At 38.2% G+C, this 22,670-nt stretch overlaps 2 protein-coding genes across 6 annotated transcripts in view; one reads left to right on the top strand and one right to left on the bottom strand.

The window, feature by feature from the left end:
- caska (calcium/calmodulin-dependent serine protein kinase a) overlaps window positions 1-22,670 on the top strand; it is a 411,874-nt gene that overhangs the window by 156,146 nt on the left and 233,058 nt on the right. The window lies entirely within an intron of this gene.
- gpr34b (G protein-coupled receptor 34b) overlaps window positions 5,262-22,670 on the bottom strand; it is a 56,476-nt gene continuing 39,067 nt past the window's right edge. For both annotated transcript variants that reach the window (XM_059968273.1, XM_059968274.1), the window contains exons 3-4: window positions 13,801-13,904; window positions 5,262-13,157 (exon numbers count right to left, since the gene is read on the bottom strand). In XM_059968273.1, the coding sequence (XP_059824256.1) occupies window positions 12,120-13,115 (996 nt within the window). In that variant the 5' untranslated portion in view covers window positions 13,116-13,157; window positions 13,801-13,904 and the 3' untranslated portion in view covers window positions 5,262-12,119. The remainder of the gene's footprint in view (window positions 13,158-13,800; window positions 13,905-22,670) is intronic.

The following is a 22,670-nucleotide window of genomic DNA, read 5'->3' as shown; positions in this document are numbered from 1 at the left end:
CCAAGCAGTGTCTTCCCTTGCTTACCACAATGTCCTAGCATACACTTGGCCAGGTCTTTACCCTCTTCAATATTGCCAATACCTTCTCATTCATTATGTTGATGAATATCATTGCTCTATTTGCCAATCTAACTGGCTGGTATGACCTTCTCTAAAGTAAAGAGAAGAAATATTCATTTACATCTCGTGTTGCTCCACAAATAGGTGACCTTAAAAGTACTGCACATGTACCACACTTGAGGCTGCTTGAACTTCAATAGTTAGGACATAGAAAGTAAGCTCATCTTGCTCTCAGTTCTTTTACATTCTTTAAAATGTCTTAATCCTCATTTAGAGTGCCTATAAAAAGTATTCACTTCTCGTCCCCCCAGAAGATTTAATGTTTTGTTTTACAACATTGAATCACAGTGGATTTAATTTGTCTGTTTTGACGCTTGTCAACAGGAAAGACTGTTTTGGGTCAAAGTGAAAGCAGATCTCTACAAGGTGATCTAAATTAATTTAAAATATAAAACACAAAATAATTGATTGCATTTATTCGCGCCCCCCCCCCCCTTAATATGACACACCAAATCATCACTGGTGTAGCCAGTGGGTTTTAGAAGTCACGTAATTGGTTAAATGGATATCACTGTGTGCATTCAAGGTGTTTCAATTGATTGTAGTAAAAATTTATCTGTATTGGGAAGGTCCAACTACTGCTGAGTCAGTATCCTGACAAAGATTACATCATTAAGGCAAGAACACTCCAAGCATTCCACAAAAAGGCTATTGAAAAGCACAAGTCAGGAGAAGGATACAAAAAAATTTCCAAGTCTCTAAATATCCCTTGGAGTACAGCTGTGTCAGTCATCAAGAAAGGGAAAGAATATGGCACAGCTGTATATCTTCCTAGAGCAGGCTGTCCTCAAAAACTGAGTGACCATGCAAGAAGGGGAATGGTGAGGGAGGCCACCAAGAGACTTGTGACAATTCTGGAGGAGTTACAAGCTTCAGTGGCTGAGGTGGTAAAGATTGCATACAACAATGAATGCAGCAAAATACAGGGCAATCCTGGGTGGAAAATCTGATGCAATTTGCAAGAGAACTGCAACTTGGGAGATTTATTTTCCAGCAAGACAATGATCCCAAGCATAAAGCCAAAGCTACACAGGAATGCTTAAAGCAACAAAGTTAATGTCCTGGAGTGGACAAGTCAGAGTCCAGACTTCAATCCAATTGAGAACTTGTGGCTGGACTTGAAAAGGGCTGTTCAGTCAAGATCCCCATGCAATCTGACAGAGCTTGAGCAGTTTTGTAAAGAAGAATGGGGGAAATTGCAGTGTCCAGATGTTCAAAGCTGATAGAGACCTATCTACATGGACTCAAGGCTGTAATTGCTGCAAGAGGTGCATCTACTAAATATTGGCTTGAAGGGGGTGAGTAATTATGCAATCAATTATTTAGTGTTTAATAATTGTAATAAATTTAGACGAATTTGTAGAAATTTGTTCTCACTTCGACACAAATGTCTTTTCTGTTGATCAGTGTCAAAAAGCCAAATTAAATCCACTGTGAAACAATAAAACATGAAAACTTCCGTGGTGGGGGGTGGTGAATACCTTTTATAGGCACTGTTTAGAATCTCCGGCCTTTTTATCTCCTTAAGGAGGTAGATGAGGCGCCTTTGAAATGTACATAATCGTAGAACTGTACAGCATAGGAACCGGTCCTTTGGGTCACAATATCTGTGCTTGGGCAAGATGCCAAATTAAACTAATCCCTTTTCTTCCCCCTGCAAAATGTCCACATCCTTCCATTCCCTGCACTTTCACGTGTCTGCCTAATACCTCCTTTCTTGAGTGACACTATTATATCTGCTTCCACTACCACAGCTGCCAGCACATTCCACTCTATTTATATAAAAAACTTACCCGTACATCCTTTTTGTACCTCCCCATCTCACCTTAAAATTATGTCCTTTAGTATTCAACATTTCTACCCCTAAGAAAAATGTTCTGACTGTCTAGCTACTCTGTGCCTTCTTCGTCTCACTTAATTTTATGAAGTTCTATTTGGTCTCTCTTCAGCCTCATGCTCCAGGAAAAACAATCCTGTTTGGCCAGTCTCTTCTGACTCTGGTCTTTTCCCTCTAGCAGTGAAGGCAAGGGCGCTATACAACATCTTTACCATTCATAGACCAATTTGGCATGGATGCAGGCCCTTTGGCCCAACAAGTCCATGCTGACCACCCAGTTAATACCAATTTCTTTGGATTTGGCCCATATTCCTCTGAGACCCACCCCTCCATGTTACCTATTCACGTGTTTTTTTTTTAAATGATAGTATTGTACCTTCCTCAACCACTTCCTCTGGCAGCTCATTCCATATTCTCGCCACCCATTACATGAAAAAAGTACCTCCCCCATGTGGGTTGCCCTTTTTAAATCTTCTTCCTCACGTCCTAAATTTGTTTTCCCTTGTTTTGGTCTAGCCTAGGATAAGACTGCATTCACCTTATCTATGCCTTTCATAATTTTAAACATTTTGAGAAGATCATCCCTCATTGTGCTACATTTCAATGAATAAAGAAATGGCCAACTTTTCCCTATGTCAAGCCGCCTAGTCTTGGCAACATCCTCTCAAATCTTTTTTGTGGAAATATGTCGATCAGCCATTGTAAGGATTTGGCCCTTGTCTGTGATACACCTTATTTCTCTCAAGCAATTCACCATTGTCTATAAATATCAAAGACACAACAGAAGTTATTCATCTTCATCTGGGTCAACAAGAAACTGCAATTTATGAGCTGGAAATGCTGGGAGCACTCAGGTCAGGTGGTATGTGAGGAAGGAGGAACAGAGTTAATGTTTCAAGTCAAAGACCTCATGACTTGAATACTTGATTTCCAGCATCTGAGGTTTTGATTTTTTTTAACTTGGCCTTTCTACTAAATCAAATGCCACACATTTTTAGCTCAGCCTGGATACTTGGAAAGATTTCTTTCAATGGTGTCTTATCCTTTCTTCATAATGAATGTTGACAGATTTCCATCAATAATGATTTTTAAAATAATTTTTTTCATCAGACCGTTCCTGGTGTTTACGGATATCACCGTGGTCTGTGTCTATGCAGCAAATCCTAGCAAGTTTCAATGCCATGAACTGTGTAGTCGCAGCTCATATCAAGCTGTCCATAGCTCAGCATAATATGGAAATAACTCTGAAATGACTTCCATGGACTCTGTCTGTACTTCTCACTCTCTCAGTAAAGCAGCTAGCATAATTGAAATTGAAGATCCCACCCACTGTGGACTTAATCTCTTCTCTTCTTTTCCCCTTTGCAACCCCTCCTCCAACTTGGGCAGAAGAATACATAAGCCTGAAGGTGCATACATACCTCCAGGGGCAAGAACTGCTGCTATCCCACTGCTATAAGACTATTGAACAGTTTCTCAGTGCCATAAAATGGACTCTTAATCTCAGTCTACCTCAGTAATACTATCCACCTTAATTTCTACCTGCACTACACTTTATCTGTAACACTATTATACACTGTTAATTGTTTCATCTTGCACTACCTCAATGCACTGCTGTAATCAATTGATCTGTATGAACACAATACAAGGTAAAATTTTCACTGAATCTTTGTACATGTAGCAATAATAAATCATTTTAGCTTTGAGAAGCCATTGCACATAGTTTTCATCTTCATCTAACATCACCGCCATCATCTTTAGTTTCTCTGTATTCATTTCTGGATGTACTTCAGCCCTGGGACAACCTCTGATGGAACTGGAATGAAAAACTACTCATTACTTTCAGGATCCATTCACTTTCTCCAAGTTGGTCAGGAGAAAGATTGAATGGCAGTGCTGGAACACAGGTGTGTACAGGATGTTCAGTAGTTGCCCAACGGCTCAAGGATAGTTTTGGTGATAAGACCTTGTTCAGCATATTACGTTAAGAACCAGTTGGTTTGCAAGTGTAATTGCCAGTGTACTATTTGTTAATAATGCAGCACTAAGTCTAATGGATCAACATCACCTTTAAACTATCCAGAGTAATGAATTTGTCATTCTCTGGTATCTGACATTTATGCTGTCAAGCCTTCAGAAAAGCTACTTCAGGTAGTTGTGGTCAGTGCATAAGAAAGACAGACATACTTTATTGATCCCGAGGGAAAATGGGTTTCGTTACAGCTGCACCAACCAAGAATAGTGAAGAAATATAGTAATATAAAACCATAAATAATTAAATAATAATAAGTTAATCATGCCAAGTGGAAATAAGTCCAGGACCAGCCTATTGGCTCAGGGTGTCTGACACTCCGAGGGAGGAGTTGTAAAGTTTGATGGCCACAGGTAAGAGTGACTTCCTATGACGCTCAGTGTTACATCTCGGTGGAATGAGTCTCTGGCTGAATGTACTCCTGTGCCTAACCAGTACATTATGGAGTGGATGGGAGTCATTGTCCAAGATGACATGCAACTTGGACAGCATCCTCTTTTCAGACACCACAGTCAGAGAGTCCAGTTCCACCCCCACAACATCACTGGCCTTACGAATGGGTTTGTTGATTCTGTTGGTGTCTGCTACCCTCAGCCTGCTGCCCCAGCACACAACAGCAAACATGATAGCACTGGCCACCACAGCCTCGTAGAACATCCTCAACATCGTCCAGCAAATGTTAAAGGACCTCAGTCTCCTCAGGAAAGAGAGACGGCTCTTGACCCTTCTTGTAGACAGCCTCAGTGTTCTTCGACCAGTCCAGTTTATTATCAATTCGAATCCCCAAGTATTTGTAATCCTCCACCATATCCACACTGACCCCTTGGATGGAAACAGGGGTCACCAGCTCCTTAGTCTTTTTCACATTAAGCTGCAGATGATTCTGCTTGCACCATGTGACGAAGTTTCCCACCGTAGCCCTGTACCCAGCCTCATCTCCCTTGCTGATGCATCCAACTATGGCTGAGTCATCAGAAAACTTCTGGGTTGTTTGTAGAAAACTAAGGGTTGTGAGACATTTACCTGCAGTATTAACTTTGTTGCCATTAGCTAGCGATTGATAATTAATCCTAAAGTTCCTCTGCCATACTGGACTCTAAAGAGAAATGGTCAACATTTCAGGTCTATAACCCTTAATCAGATGAAAGAACTTCAACCTGAAATGTTAACTGTTTCTTTTTTTCCACAGATGCTGCCCGAGTTGCTGAGGATTTCCAGCATCTTCTGTTTTATTTCAGATTCCCAGCATCTGTAGTTTCTCTTGTTTTCATTGGGATCTCATTATTCCTCTTCATACGAGCCAGTCCAGATCGAGTAAAATTAGCAGCATATGCTTAAGGTAAAACTTCGTGCTGCAACACATCTGTTTAGTTCTTTGTCAGTCAATGTATTTCAGTAATCACCTCAGTCTTTGTGATACCAGTCTTTACTAAAACAGAGGCAAAGAAAGATGTAATTAGGATTTTGGATAGGATAGCAATTGATAAAAAGGGAGTATTGGAAATGTGAGCTCCAATTCTCCTGAAACCATTGCTTGATCCTGATGAGATGCATCCCAGGCTGTTGAAGGAAATGGAGGAAATTGTTGAAGCCCAAAACATTTTGTTTAATTATTACATCTTAAACATTGTAAAGTTCAGAGTAAGTGTATTATCAAAGTATATATATGTCACTATATAGCCAGCTGGTGGCGCAGTGGCATTAGCGCCAGGCTTTGGAAGCGAAGGCTCCCAAGTTCGAAACCAGTCAGGGCATCCCCCCCCGGAACACACTTCCCATATGCGCCAGCTTGAGCGCTGAGCTAGCCACTCAGCCTCATAAAAAAAATTTTTAAAAAACAAGGGTCGAGTCAGGAACGTTCATACCGTGACCCAGTTAGTCCGACAGGAGACCAATCCTGACACTATGCACCAGACAAGAATGGCTGACTGTCTGGTGTGACAAGCTATGAATGAACAAAATGGCACTGTATATTTTCCTGGGATTTATTTTCTTGCAGACATTCATAATAAATGTAAGGAAACATGATAGAACCAATGAGAAACTGCACGTGAAGATGGACAAGCAACCAACGTACAAAAGCAAACAAATTGTGTAAAAACAAAAATAAAAAAATAATAAATATTGAAACATGTAGAACTGATAAATATCGATAATTGCACCACAGATTTAATGGATCTGTGCTTGTAAATCTGTTTTGTTTCAAATTTAGCTGAAATCTGAACTAACTGGGAATAGAATTTTATTAACTTTACTCGACAACTCCTAGAAAAGGAGTTTTCTTAGTGCTAAGAACACTAAGAAATAATGATGCCTGAAATAGTTTCATTAAACTGTAAATTAAATATTAACTTGTCATACGTGCATCAGAACATACAGTGAAGTGGGCTATTTTGCAACAACCACCAACACAGCCCACAAATGTTGTCAAGCTTCAGGCACCAACATAGCATTCCACAACTAAGATGTCTGTCTTTGGAATCTGAGAGGAAACTTAAGCATCCAGAGTAAACCCATATGGAGAATGTACAAACTTCTTACAGACAACAGTGGGAATTCAACCCTGATCGCTTGCGCTGTAAACTGTTACGCTGGCCAGTATACTCCCGTGCCGCCCTTTTCTCTTGGTCTTCTTGTGTTCTCTCTCTTTAGGAATAATAAACAAACTTTGTTTTGCCAAATAAAGAAATGCAATCCTGCAATGTGCAAACAATTGTTTATTAATATCCGAATTATAATTAGTAACGCCAAAACTTGATACAAATGATTAAGTTTGGTTAACTAACAAATAATCATACTGTTTTGTACAGAGGCAGTCTTATCGTTTTATAATAATTCAAAATCACTTTTCACATGTCAGGAGCCATCTCTTACGTAAGGCAGGCATCAACACTGAAATTAACCATCACATTCAAAGTTGAAGATTGGAGACCTGCCCCAGAACTGGTCTCACAGGCAACAGTAAACATCTAATGTCTTCCTCTGCTTTTGTTACTGAGACCTGGACTAAACAAGGCAGCTCAAAGAACTTGAAATAGAATCTAATACCGTCAGTGCAAAATCCACTTAGTTGACCGGAAAGATGTATCCGTGTCACACCTACCCCAAATATCCCCAGCATAGCAGTTCTAATTATACCTAGTGGACTCGTTGGACAATTTGGCTAGGACACCTTGGTTGCATGTCTGATGGGCACTCTGTTTTTTACTTTCACGTAAAAGTGATTACCTGCTGGATAGAGGAAATGAAACCAGTTTGCCTTGGAAAAAGTGCAACTTACACATTAGTTCTACGGAATTGTTAGGCTATAAGAGCTCACATTAGGGAGGATTATTTGGAACGATATTGAGAAACTTATCTGTGGAATAAGTGTGCAAAAGTCATGATAGGGCAAACTACCCTATCATCTGCTCTGTTGGGCATTTGCTGTCCTATCTGATAAAAAGTCTATAGTCCCAACACAGACCTCATCAATCATTTCAGAACTCACAAAACTAGAACAGAAGCAAGTCAGCCTCAATCAAACAATAAGGTAAAGTATCGCCATCAAAACAGTAATGTGAGAATGACTAGCTGCTCTGCTTTAGTAATGTTTGAGGAACAGTCACTGGCCGGGGCACCAGAGCCAACCTTTTCTCCTCAAAATAATGCTTTAGAATATTTTTTATTGGTCTAATATTGTTTTTTTACATGGTCTAATACTCTCTCATTGCTGCATTGGAATGTCGGCCTCAGTGATTAGAGTGGAATATGAACTCAAGTTCGTATTCCACAGTTCACAGAATTAATAAAATATTAACAATTCAATAAACACACACAAAATGCTGGAGGAACCCAGCAGGCCAGGCAGCATCTATGGAAAAAAATATAGTCAACATTTCAAGCTGAGACCCTTCATCAGAACTGAGGAAAAAAAGATAATCTTGTATATGGGGTGAAAGCACTGAAGTGACTCTATTTGCAACAATGGGGGGGGGGGGGGTGCGGTTCTCCAAAGATAGATGCCAGATTTTACAATTCTGATTTTTGACTTGGCAACAGTTAAGCTTGAATTTGCTGTTTGCCTGGAAATAAGTCTGAAACAAAATTTGTCTGGGTCATCCTGATTAATTGTGTGGCATAAGGATATTGTCATTGAAGCTAAATGTCTCCCAATTGTTCATAAATACACTTAGCAACTGAATCTCCACAGCACTCCTAGATAGAGAATTCCAAAGATTCACTAGATAAAGAAATTTCTTCCTATGTCAGTCCTGAATAGCTACATCTCTATTTTGCAACATTGACCTAAAGTTTAGATTCTTCAGGGGAATCTCAGCATTCCTACATTTATCTTATTAAGTTCCACAAGAATTTTATATGTTTCTATAAAATCGCCTCACTTCGTCCACTGAGTCTCTTTCCTCTGAAGACAAATACAATTTCCTAGCAATCAACCTGATGATCCTTCACTTCTGTATTCCAATTATGTGCTTCACAAGCTGAAAAACAGACAGACACAGTTTTTTTTATATATATATATATAGAGAGAGAGAGCGAGAGAGAGAGAGAGATACAGATATATAGATATAGTAAGTCCACTTGCATTAATATTCTTTTGTTTGTAGCCCAACATACTTTTTGTCTTTTTAATTCATTGCTGAAGCAGCATATTAAACTTTCAGAAATTTGTCCTTTGAAACAAGGTAAGTGTCTAATTATTCCTTTCCACCATAAATACAGGGAGTACAAATTTCACTTCATGAAATTCTCCCATAAATTTTAATTTTTTTTCAAAAGAGGGAAGTTAATTACTGTAATGCAAACATCTTCTGGATTTATGGAATAGAGATAGCAGCTAGTTAATTCAAAGGTAAACACAAAGTATACTGCAGATGCTGTGGTCAAATCAAGACATATAAACAAGCTGGATGAACTCAGCAGGTCGGGCAGCATCCGTTGACTGCTTATTTCAATGGATGCTGCTGGACCTGCTGAGTTCATTCAGCTTGTTTGTACGTCTTAGTTCAAAGGTAACCTAGTCTACAGAACGATGGTTTACATGCAACCCATAATCAAACTGGTACATGGTATTTAAGAACATAGCTACATGCTCACAGCCAGAAGGCAACACTTGCTTTGGAAACTACCAAGGCAAATCTCTACTATTGACACTTTTACACTGTATACTTCTTGTATATTTATAAAAAAATAATGTATCTATTGATACTTTGAAACTGACCATTTGAATAATTATACCAGTGGCCAAGAAGAGTAGTGTGAGTTGCCTTAATGATTATCGTCAAGTAGCACTCAGATATACAGTGATGAAGTGCTTTGAGAGGTTGGTCATGGCTAGAGTCAACTCCATCTCAGCAAGAACCTGGATTCGGCAATTTGCCTGTCACCACAGTTGGCTTATGGCAGCCACAATCTCTATAACTCTTCACATGGCCTTGGACAACACAAACACCTCTGTCAGGATGCTTGCTTAGTGTTTAAAACCATCATTCCCACAGTTCTGATCAATAAGTTACAGAACCTGGGCCTCCGTGCCTCACTCTGCAATTGGATCCTCAACTTCCTAACTGGAAGACCACAGCTGTGCGTATCTCCTCCTTGCTGACCATCAACACTGGCGCACCTCGGGTGTGTGCTTGGCCACTGCTCTATTCCCTCTATACCCATGACTGTCTGGCTGGGTAGCTCTATTGCCATCTATAAATTTGTGATATACAGCTATTGTTGGTAGAATCTCAAGATGGAGATGAGAGGGTATACAGGAGTGAGATATACCAGCTAGTTGACTGGTGTCGCAGCAACAAACTTGCACTCAACATCAGTAAGACGAAAGAGCTGATTGTGGACTTCAGGAAAGGTAAAATGAGGGATCAGAAGTGGATAGAGTGAGCATTTTCAAGCTCCTGGGTGTCAAGATCTCAGGATCTAACCTGGTCCCAACATCAATGCAGCTATAAAGGAGGCAAGACAACAGCTATATTTCATTAGGAGTTTGAAGAGATTTAGTTTGTCACCTAAAACACTCAAAACTACTATACTGTGGAAAACATTCTGATACACAGCATCACTGTCTAGGGAGGGGGGGGGGGTAGGGAGAGGGCTACTGCACAAAATAAGCTACAGAAAATTGTAAAATTAGTCAGCTCCATCTTGGCTACCAGCCTCTGTAGTATCCAAGACGTCTTCAAAAAGTGGTGCCTCAGAAAGGCAAAGTCCATTATTAAAGACCCCCCAACACCCAGGGCATGCTCTCTTCTCATTGTTACCATCTTGAAGGAGGTACAGAAGCCTGAAGGCACACACACACGGTGATTTAGGAACATTCTCTTCCCCTCTGCCATCCAATTCCTAAGTTGACATTGAACCCATGAACATTACCTCACTTTATTTTAATATTTATCATTTCTGTTTTTGCACTATTTTTAATTCTATGATTTGATATACATATATACTTACTACCATTGATTTACTTATTTTTCCTTCTAAATTATCATGTGTTGCATTGTACTGCTACTGCTAAGTTAACAAATTTCATGACCCGTGCCAATGATAATAAATCTGATTCTGATGTGTGACAGTCTATATTATTATAACTATACAAGGGGGGAAAAGAAATAAGTGATAATTTTAGTCCACCCTTATTAATGTTTCTTGTTAGTAAATATTAGAAATATCAGTTTGGGGACTGTTCCCAAGATGCAACCCTTGCATTACCTGGAGACTGAATCTTAAAAATTCAGTGTCACTATATTCATATATTGAATGTTATGCACGTAGTAATCCAAACATTTTCAGATGTCTCTTCCTCAATTTATTGCCATATTTTATGCTTCAGTTTGTGTCATTGGAAAACGAGCTTTCAATATGAATTGCAACCGTAAGAATAACTATTAATATCACAAAGTGAAATATATTTGATAGAGCTCTATCTGCATCTGTAATCCTGTATCCTGCATCCTGTAATCGTTAAATGTCCAAACTTCTATTATTCATTCATGCCAATTTCACTTTTCAAATCATGTCTCAGAGTAAAAATATTCATTTCATTCGTAGAACATGTCCATCACTGGCAAGGCTACCGTTTATTGATGATCCCCAATTTCCATGAGAATATTTCACTGAACTTCCAAATTGAACCATTTCAGTCAAGTAGTTAGATGGAGTTGCATATTTTTGATAATGGTGGCCGTGAAGTAATGATCTTTCCAAAATTGTATGAAGAGTGACTTAAGGAGAATCAAAAATTTCTGTGCGCCTGTTAGTTTTGTCTCTGTGGAGACAAACCATTACAGCTTGGAGTTTGAAAATTAATGTTTAATATGATGAATATTTATCAGTAAGGAATGTTTCTTTGGCCAGCATGGCTTCTAACTTTAGCTCACATCCATGCAGATGAGAGTAATTCATCTTATTCCACTTCAATTTTGTAGGTATGAAAAGACTTAAGAAGTCAGGGTGAGTTACTCACCACAAAATGCCATGCCTTTGATCTTCTTTTGTAACCATTGTTTCTTACGTAGTTGTTTCTAGTCAGTAAAGCTCCCAATTGATGATGATTAGGAGGCAGAGAGGGGTCTAATGATGATGCAAATAATTGTTAGTAAGCGATGGTTAGATTTCCTCTTGTTGGAGATGTATGCTGTCCATCGTTGATGTGACTGTGAGTGTTACTTGCCTTGTCATGCTTGCTGAAGTGCTGTCCAAATCCTGGTACGGACCACTTTGTTATCAAAGAAGTTGTGAATGATCTTCCTTGCATCAATAGTTTTATTGATTAACAGGTTCTATGACTGCAGAACTGTAATTCCAAACTTATTTGCATAGTATTTATGCTTCTGTCTGGGTTTGGTAGAAGTATATTAGACAATAGGTGCAGAAGTAGACCATTCGGCCCCTCGAGTCTGCATTCTAGCATACTTTGCTTGAAAAAGCCAAGCTTTCAGTTTCTTGGTATACTCGTTAAAATATTATGTTACTCCATTTTAAGCATATGCAAGCTGGTTAATTTATTGATTTGTAACTTCAGAAATCCAAAATATTTTTGGGCATGTTGCTAAATATACCAAACAAATGCCATTATATATCTATTTTAAATATCATGAGTATAAAGGATCAAAGAAACTACAGCTTTTATGTGGTTTCACTTCTTGAATCTTTCTGAAATTTTCCATCAATTAAGCTCAATATAGTTTTTCTAACTGTCTTGGAGAGTAGAAAATACATTATTGGATCCAGGCAACTGTTGAAAGCAGATAACAAAAGTGATATTTCATTTGCTTTATTTACTGTGTTTTTCCAGTAACAGCTTCCTTGCTGGAGCTGAGATGCAATGTAAAAGAAGCGGGAGATGTGAAATGGGACGAAACAGATGGTAAAAATGAAGGGAATAATGAATGTTTTCATTACAACATTGTTGAAAACTTTCTTGTTGGACAATTCAGGCTTTTCTCTACTGAGATTAGAAAGCCTTCTTGCAATCTTTGCATATGAAATAATGAGGAGAAAGAAGACAATCCAAAAAACGAATACAATGGCAAGATTGATGATTACTTCTGAATGTTGTTTTTCTCTATAATGGAAGCACTTGTTGAAATTATTGGTTGTGCTGCTCTTCCAAAGCTCTATTATACCAATCAGAATGGAGACAAACCAGATCATGCCACAAGTCTTACAACTTATGTGGACATCTTGTAGTTTATAGTGCTGCAATGGCTTTATTATTTTTAAGTACCGATCTATACTAATGAGTCCCAAAAGTATGATGCTAACATACATATTCACATAAAACAAAATGCCTATGGCTCTGCAGAACGTGTTTCCTAATACCCATTGGTCATGATTTGCATGATATGCTATTCTAAAAGGTAGGCAGACAATTAAGAGGAGGTCTGCAATTGCCATATTGATCAGATAGACATGAATGGAGTTTTTTTTAGTTTGTATAATGAAAAACACTAACAGTGCTGAAACATTGCTTATCAGTCCTGTTAAGAATATAAAGGAGTACATTATTGGTAAAAAAACCATTAGAAAATCCTGGTTTATGCTGCAGTTCTGGCTCAGTGTTTTATTGGCTTCCATCGTTCTTTCATTTCCTGGTGGCATTGACAGATTGGCAATTTCCATATTTTCAGCTGGTGATTATGACTCAGTATAATCTTTGTATTTCTGCAATAAAATAGCATCCCTTAGCATAGTTTTTAAAAGAGATTAAATACATTCATAAGCACAAATTCTGCAGATGCTGGAAATCAAAGCAATGCACACAATATGCAGGAGGAACACAGGTCAGGCAGCATCCATGGAAATGAACAGACAGTTCACGTTTCAGGCTGAGACCCTTCTTCAGGAGCTTCATCATAGTTAAATTTATAAAATGTCTTTATTAAGCCAGTTATGCTCATCTGTCAAATTGAATATATAATAGTGGATATGTAGGAGGACTGAAGTATCAGTTTTTGTAAAAATGGATAAAAGTTCATTTTATTGATGCTAATTCTATTCCTTTTCCATGCTAATTACCTCAGCAGAATCTGGTAGTGCAGTGTCCCATGAATAAAGACCAGGAATTGGAAGAATGGAAATCTGCACCCAACAAGCAGGGTTTTAGAATGACATATGGACGTACAGAATGTTATGAATCTGATTGTTATTTAGCAGATTGTGAGCTTCAGAGTCAAAATGTCACATTGAGTTTATGATACAGTGTCTATATCAGCAATGTGGGGATCTAGCTTAAAAAGTGGAGCTAGGATTGAATTAGAAGATATGGCATTGTTGCTCAACTTCACCATAGTTTTATATACATCACCTTTGAGATGATATACTGGAAGGTTCCAAAACGGAATGTGCAAATGCTAGAAATCTGAAATCCAAGTGGAGAATGTTGGAAGTATCAAGCTGGTGAAGCCATATCTGAAAATACAAAACTAGAGTTAATATTTCGGTATGTAGATGCTCAGTATTGGTAGCATTAATTTCACATTTGTTTACGCAGATCAATTACATAAATAGAGCAAACAGGAGGATAACAACAGTCAGCACATTGACATTTAGTGGAGAGGGCAAAAAAATGGCAAGTTAAATTTGTCACTTACTAATTTTCTTAAAAAACAAAACTTGAACTACATGGTATAATTGCAAATATGGTAGAAAAGCCTGAGGAAGTTGGTGGTTGGAAGTGGTGTTGTATGTATACGCATCTTTGAAGAGAGCAGAACAAATTAAGATGGGTATAATAAGTAAAAACAGGTTGGACAAACTTGGACTGTTTTCTCCAGAGTGGTGGAAACCGGGGGAGCCTAACAGAAATTTATAAGGTATTAAAAAGCATAAATAGCACATTCAGCCAGTATCTTCTGGATTGAAATTATCAAATCCCAGACAGCATATATATATTACAGTATATATCATAGAATATTAGAAGGTGAGTTTTGCTAAGTAATTATAAGGAATTGGTTGTGTTTCAGAATAATATTGTTCATTTCCATGCAGCATACTTGTCAAGATGTATTCCTCTTATTAAGAAAGGAAGAATGTAAAAATAAAAGCTTCCGAATGGTGGTGTCAGGATAAGGTAGATTATAATTAGATACAACATAGTTTTATGGAAAGGAAATAAGTTGCTAAAATAAAAACTAAGTTGACATTGGGAAATATCAAAGTCATGAAGTCATAAAATAAAGAGAACCAAACTATTTGACCTACTGAAGTGGTCATTATCAGAATAATCCTGTCTCTTCCATTATACCACTTTTCTCCTGAAAGCCTTGCACATGATTCATTTTCAAGGGCCTGTACCTTCCTTTTCGAGGCAATGGTTCTGTTTCCACTATCCCTACAGACAGCGATTACATTGCAGAATAAAGTGTAGAAGCTGCAGACAAAGTGCAGTATGGTAAACAATAAAGTGCCTGAGCATAATGGCATAATGTAGGTTGTGAGATAGTCCAATTTATCTTGCAAGAAATCCATTCAAGAGTCTGATATCAGCACGATAGAAGCTGTCCTTTCAGGAAAGTGCTTTCAGACTTTTGTATCTGCTTAATGGGAGAGAGGAGAAGAGAGAATGTCAGGGTGGATGGGAACTTCAATTCTGCTGGCTGCATTACTAAAGCAGTGAGAAGTATAGACAGAGCTCATGGAGGGGACGCTGGTTTTTGTGATGTGCTGAGCTATGTCCACATCTCTCTGTAGTTTCTCACAGTCACATACAGTGCAGTTGCCATACCAAACCATTATGCATTCAGATAGAATGCGCTCTGTGGTGCATTGATAAAATTTGCTATGGGTCCGCACTGCAATGCAAAATCTTTTTCAGCCTCATGAGGAAGTAAAGACTTTGTTGGCCATGAGATTAATGTGGTTGTGCCAGGACAGTCTATTTGTGATGCTCGCTCCCAGGAACTTGAAGCTTTCAAATCTCTTCCCTTCAACAACATTGCTGTAGACAGGAACATGCCCTCTTTCTTGAAGTCAATGACAAACTCTTTAGATTTGTTGATATTGAGGGAAAGATTATTATCGTGACACCATGTTGCTGTCGCGCTCTTCTTACTGTGCTCCAACTCATTGGTATTTGAGATATGGCCTACTTTAGTTCTGTTAAGTTTCCCTTTTATCAACCCTTCCCCCCCCCAACATATCCCTGCAGAAAGAGAAAAAAAAGAAAGAAAGAGAAAGAAAGAATGCCTGGATATCGGAAGATCCCCACATGCTCCATGGAGTTCATGATAGCTTTAGTATATATATTTATTTCTTTCCCCAAATAACCAATAATTTTATCTTTGGAGCACCTATATAATCCTATCTTTTGTAAATAAGGGCGCAAAATTTTCAGAAATATTTCATATTTATCTCTTAAGTTATAAGTAATTTTTTTCAAGTGGAATGCAGCTGAAAATTTCATTCTTCCAACGATCTATACTTAAGTATGAATCCGATTTCCAAGTAACTGCAATAGCCTTTTTGGCTACTGCCAATGCAATTTTATGAATCCTTTCTGATATTTATTCTGTTTGGATTTCGGTTTTATCCCTTTAATATCGCCTAGTAAAAATAATGTGGATTATGTGGAAGTTGTGTTCCAATAAAACTCTTAAATTTGTCCAAAAAGGTTGAATTTTAAAACAGGACCAAGTAGAGTGTAAAAAAGTACCAATTTCTTGATTACATCGGAAATACTGATCAGATAAATTTGGGTTTAATTTTTTTTGTGTAATATATAATTGATGTAAAAAATTATATTGCACTAATCTTAACCGGACATTTGTTGTATTTGTCATACTGTAAGACATAGTCTTGACCAATTTGTTTCTTCAATTTTAATATTCAAATCAGTTTCCCATTTTTGTCTTGACTTATGAATTCCTTGTTTAATTGCCTGTTTTTGAATCAAACTGTACATACAAGAAATAATTTTTTTAGTTTTTCCTTTTTGAATTGAAGTTTCTGTTTCATTAGGTTTCGGCAATAATATTGTTTGACCCAATTTATCTCTTAAATAAGCCCTTAATTGGTAATAACAATAAAGAGTGTTTTGATATTTTGTATTTATTCTTTAATTGATCAAATGACATTAATATACCTCCTTCAAAACAATCTCCTATATATCTAATCCCTTTTTGAAACCAATTGTGTAAAAGTTGGTTATCCATTGTAAAAGGAATAAGTTTATTTTGAATTAAAGGTCTCTTTGCTAATAAAGATTTCTTTATCTCATCATCAGCATTTATCTTATCCCATAAATTAATCAAATGTTTCAATATAGGAGATTCTTTCTTTTCCCGTATCCATTTAGATTCCCACATATATAAAATCTTCTGGTATATTTTCTCCTATTTTATCTAATTCTATTCTAATCCATGCCGGTTTATCTTCATCAAAAAAAGATGCAATAAATCTAAGTTGATTTGCTTTATAATAATTCTTAAAGTTTGGAAGTTGTAACCCTCCTAGGTCAAATTTCCATGTCAATTTTTCCAACGATATTCTTGACATCTTGCCTTTCCAAAGGAACTTCCTCACACATTTATTTAACTCTTGAAAAAACTTCTGCAGTAATTGTATTGTAGTGTTTGGAATAAATATTGTAATCTAGGGAAATTATTCATTTTTACAACATTTACTCTGCCTACTGATGTTATTGGTAAAGTAATCCATTTATCAAGATCTTCTTGAATTTTTTTCAATAATGGTAAAAAATGATATAAAGAATTTATATAAATTATCAACTTTTATACCGTTTGTCGGCCATCTAAATTGAGTTATTAGTCGACGTTGACTATAATCTCCTTTAGTAAGGGGTAGAATTTCACTTTTATCCCAATTTATTTTGTAGCCTGATATTTTCCCATATTCTTCCAATCTAGAAGATAATTTACGCAGCGAATACAATTTGTTAAATAAAGCGAAACATCGTCAGCAAATAAATTAATCTTATATTCCTCCTGGTTAACTTTGAAACCCATAATATTTGGGTCCGTTCTAATTAATTCAGCTAATGGTTCTATTGCCAACACAAATAAAGCAGGTGATAATGGACAACCTTGTCTAGTTGACCTTGTTAACTGAAATTGCCAACACAAATAAAGCAGGTGATAATGGACAACCTTGTCTAGTTGACCTTGTTAACTGAAGTGATGTTGAAATTTGACTATTTGTCACTACTTTAGCTTTGGGATTAGTATTTAAGGTTTTAATCCATTTTATAAAAGATACTCCTAATCCATATTTTTCCAATACCTTAAATAAAAAATCCTATTCCAATCTATCAAATGCTTTTTCTGCATCTAAGGCAACTGCCACACTCATTTCCTCCCTCTTTTGTGCCAAATGAATTATGCTAAGTAACCGAGTTACATTATCTACTGATTGTCTATTTTTGATAAATCCTGTTTGATCCATATGTATTAATTTTGGTAAGTATTTAAATAATCTATTAGATAAAATTTTTGCTATTATTTTATAGTCGGTATTCAACAAAGAAATAGGTCTATATTGGCTTTAAAAGATCTCTATCTTTTTTTGGCAATACTATTAAAATAGCTGTCGAAAAAGATTCTGGAAGTTTATGTGTTCTTTCCGCTTGGTATATTAACTCCATAAAAGGAGGAATTAGTAAATCTTTAAACTTTTTATAAAATTCGGGCTGAAAACCATCTTCTCCTGGGGATTTATTACACTGAAGTGATCCTAGAGCTTCTTCAACCTCTTTTAATGGAAAAGGCATATCTAATCCCTTCTGTTCTTTGGAATTCAATATTGGAAGAGTTATTTGTGATAAAAACCTTTCTATCTCGACATTATCATTTTGTGATTCTGATTGATACAGTTCAGAATAAAAATTCTTAAAAGTTTCATTAATTTCTAAAGGTTTATAAGTAATTTTATTTACACTTGTTCTAATTGCATTTATCGTTTTGGAAATTTGTTCTGTTTTTAACTGCCACGCAAGAATCTTGTGTGATCTTTTCCCTTTTTCTTACTGTGTCAAGTGTAGTTTAAATGATCTTCGTGCCGGATTTTGGAGTTCTGAGAGGAACTGTGTCTGTGAAGTGCTTCCTACTTCAAGTCCTTGAAGACTGTGTTAGGGATCTGGAGCAGCACTGGCTGACCTTCAGCTTGTAAGGGACAGTGAGCAGATAATTGATCAGAGTTATAGGGAAGCAGTCACCCCTGAGTGGCAGGAGACAGGTAGCTGGGTTACTAGCAGGTGAAGGTGAATAGGGAGTTAGTGCAGAGTATCCCTGTGGCCATTCCCCTAAGTAATCAGTATATTGCTTTGGGTACTGTTGTGGGGGATGACCTCCCAGGGAAATGCTACAAAGACCAGGTTACTGGCACTGAACATGGTTACGTGGTGTGTAAAGGAAAGAGGGAGAGAAGTGGAGCAGTAGTGATAGGAGACTCAGGAGAGGAACAGGCAGGAGATTCTGTGGATGTGAATGGGATACCCAGATGGTATGTTGCCTCCCGGGTGCCAGGATCAGGGATGTCTCAGATCACGTCCACAGCATTTTGGAGAGGGAGGGAGAGCAGCCAGACTTCTTGGTACATATTGGTACCAATGAGATAGGAAGGAAAAATAAAGTGGGCCTGAAAAGAGACTTTAGAAACCTAGACAGAAAGCTGAGAAGTAGGACCTCCAGGGTAGTAATTTTAGGATTGCTGCATGTGCCATGCGCCAGTGAGGGTAGAAAGAGGATGATTTGGCTGAGAAGCTGGTGTAGGGGGCAGAGCACAGAGCATTTGTGGGATTTAAAAGGAAATAGAAAAGACATGTCAGAAGGGCAATGCTGTGGTAGTCATGGGAGATTTCAGTATGCGGGTTGATTGGGAAAATCAGGTTGGTAATGGATCTCAATTAGTGATATGAGAGAGAAGTTGGCCAAAGTAAATTGGAAGGAGATTGTGCAGGGATGACAGCAGAGCAGCAGTGGTGTGAGTTTCTGGGAGAAATAAGGTGCAGGATAGGTGTATTCCAAAGGCAAAGAAATAGTCAAAATAGTACAACTGTAGCTTTGACTTCCCTTGACAACCAATGTAAAGGCAAAAGAACAATGCAGAAATTACTGGAAAGCTTTTAAAAACCTACAGAGAGCAACTAAAAAAATCATTAGGAGCAAAAAGATGAAATATGAAAGCAAGCTAGCAAGCAATATCAAAATGCAGAGTAAAAGCTGTTTCAAGTATGTAAAAAAAGATGAGACTGGATGCAGGACTGCTAGAAAATGAGGCCAGAGAAATGATAACAGGGACTAAGGAGAGGGTTAATTAATTAAATGAGTATTTTGCATCAGTCTTCACTGTGGAAGACACTAGCAGTGCCTGATGTTGTCATGTGTGAGGGAAGAGAACTGAGTGCAGTTAGTATGACAAAAGAGAAGGTGCTCAAAAAGCTGAAAGACCTTAAAATACTTAAGTCACCCAGACCAAATGAACTGCACCCTAGAGTTCTGAAAGAGGTAGTGGTTGAGATTGTGGAGGCATTATTAATGATCTTTCAAAAATCATTGGACGAGCATGTTAGAATTCTTTGAGCAGATTACAAGTAGGATAGATAAAAGAGATGCAGTGGATGTTCAAATATTGTTTGAATGTTGAAATTGATGTTCAAATGTTCATTTGGACTCTCAGAAGGCCTTTGACAAGGTGCCACGCGTGAGACTGCTTACTAAGTTAAGAACCCATGGTTTTGCAGGAAAGGTACTAGCATGTTTGATCATTGGCTGATTGGTAGGAGGAAGCAAATGGGAATAAAAGGATTCCTTTCTGGTTGGCTTCTAGTGATGTGTTCTGCAGGGGGTCTGTGTTGGAACATCTTTTTATGCTGTATATCAATTATTTAGATGATGGAATAGATGGCTTTGTTGCCAGATTTGTAAATGGTATGAAGATTGGTGGAGGGGCAAGTCATGTTGAGAAAACAGGAAAACTACAGAAGAAGTTAGACAGATTGGGAAAAAGGGCAAGAAAGTGGCAAATGAGATGCATTGTTGAAAAATACATCATCATACACTTTGAAAGAAAAAAATGTGCAAACTCTTTTCTAAACGGGGAGAAAATCCAAAAATCTAAGACGCAAAGGGTCTTGGGAGTTCTTGCGCAGAACAGCCTAATGGTTAACTTACAGGTAAGAGTCAGTGGTGAGGAAGGCAAATGCAATGTTAGTATTCATTTCAAGAGTTCTAGAATAGAAAACGCAGTGATGTGATGTTGAGTCTTTATAAGGCACTGGTGTGGCCTCACCTTCAGTATTGTGAACAGTTTTGGGTTCCTTATCTAAGAAAAGATGAGCTGGCATGAGAGATGGTTCAGAGGAGGTTCATGAGGATGATTTTGGGAATGAAAAGGTTATATGAAGAACGTTTGATGGCTCTGTGCCTGTACTCGCTGGAATTTAGAAGCATGAGGGTGTATTGGGGGGCGGGAGTGGAGGTCACATTAAAACCTTTCGAATGTTGAAAGGCATAGACAGTAGATGTGGAAAGGATGTTTTCCATGGTGGGGGAGTCCAGGACAAGAGGGCACAGTGTCAAGATAGAGGACCATCCATTTAAAACAGATAGGCGGAGAAATTTTTTTAGCCAGAGGATTGTGAATCTCTGGAATTTGTACCACATGCAGTTGTGGAGGCCAGGTCATTGGGTGTATTTAAGGTGGAGATTGATAGGTTCTTGATTGGCTATGGCATCAAAGGTTATGGGGAGAAGGCCAGGGAGTGGAACTGAGCAGGAGGAAAAAAGGATCAGCCATGATTGAATGGTGAGCAGACTCAGTGGGCCAGATGGCCCAATTCTGCTCTATGTCTTATGGTCTTATGATCATATGCAAATTTGTAGAACACCACTGTTCAGAATAATTGTGATGGGTGTGTTGCTGTTTATCCTTACAGCTTATCTATTCATTAGGAAATCAAGGATCCAGTTGCAGTGGGAGGCAAGGAGACTGCAAATTGCAGTGGGTCAAAATTGTCTGGAAAGCTGAAGTTGATGTGTGCCCTGACTAGACTTTCAGAGCACTTCATGATGGTAGATATTAAAATCACTGGGCCATAGTCATTAAGCAATTTACCTTGTTTTTCTTTGGTACCAAAATGATGGTCATCATCTTAAAGAAAATGAGAAAACTACAGCCTGAAGCAAGGAGGGGTTAAAAATGTCTACAAATAGCCTTGCCAGCTGATGTAAGGAGACATCCAGGGTCAAAATCCAGACTCGATGCTTTCCACAGGTTTACTCTCCAGAAAACTGATCATGCATCCATGATTGTGACTGCAGATTCAGGTGCACGAGAGACTCTGGGTAGGTGGTGATGAGAATGTGAAAAGGGTAAGGGGTACGTATAGAGGGGGTGGGCGAGGGGTAAGTGTAGCAAAATATGTAGACAGGACAAGAGAGGTACGTCATTGGGAAAGTAAGGAGAGGTAGCTAAAATACGGTGCCAGGCCAGACGTGGAGACCACAAGGAAAAGGGAACTTGCGACCACAAGACAATGTGTTTGGCAAAGTATTTTGAGGATACCTATTTCAAGTGTTTTGAAGTGCGTCGGTATTAATTCTAAGTATTACGCTTTAACCTTTGCTAATTCTTGAGTATTTCGCATGCTTAGCTATGCAATAGCCAATCAATTGATGAATTCGAATAGGTAACCATATTTGCAAATGTAGTACCCTGCTTTTGGGTATAAGTATGACCTTTGTAAACCGACAAATTGGGAGTTGGCTACCGTACGCCTGAAGTGTGTAAGGGCTGTGAACTCCTCTCCGAATAAAAGCTGCTTCAGAGGTAATTTCGTGTCCCTGGTGTTTTTCCTCAACTGAGCAGGTAACAGTTACAGGTTGACAGTGACATGTGCATTCCCTTCTGTTCAAAATGTGTAGAATGCATTAAGCTAGTTGGGAGGAAATGCGCTGATTCCAGCAATACTGCCTAACCCTGTTTTTTAGCCCTTTTTAGTATGTAGGTAACATTTCACCCGGGAATCTGCCGAGGTTGTCTTTATTGTCCATTGCTCCTGAGGCAGCCTCATCCACATTGGTGAGACCTGTCATAAATTGCGGGACCACTTTGTGCACCTCTGTCCATCTGCCAAAAGCGGACCGACCCAATGGCCCAACATCTTAATTGGGATTCCCATTCCCGTTCTCACATCTCAGTCCATGGCCACCTCCTGTGCCA

This window comes from Hypanus sabinus, chromosome 4 (genome assembly GCF_030144855.1).
Source record: "Hypanus sabinus isolate sHypSab1 chromosome 4, sHypSab1.hap1, whole genome shotgun sequence".
Taxonomy (NCBI): Eukaryota; Metazoa; Chordata; class Chondrichthyes; order Myliobatiformes; family Dasyatidae; genus Hypanus; species Hypanus sabinus.
Note: the sequence above shows the minus strand (reverse complement) of the source record. Positions and strands in the feature narration are given on the sequence as shown.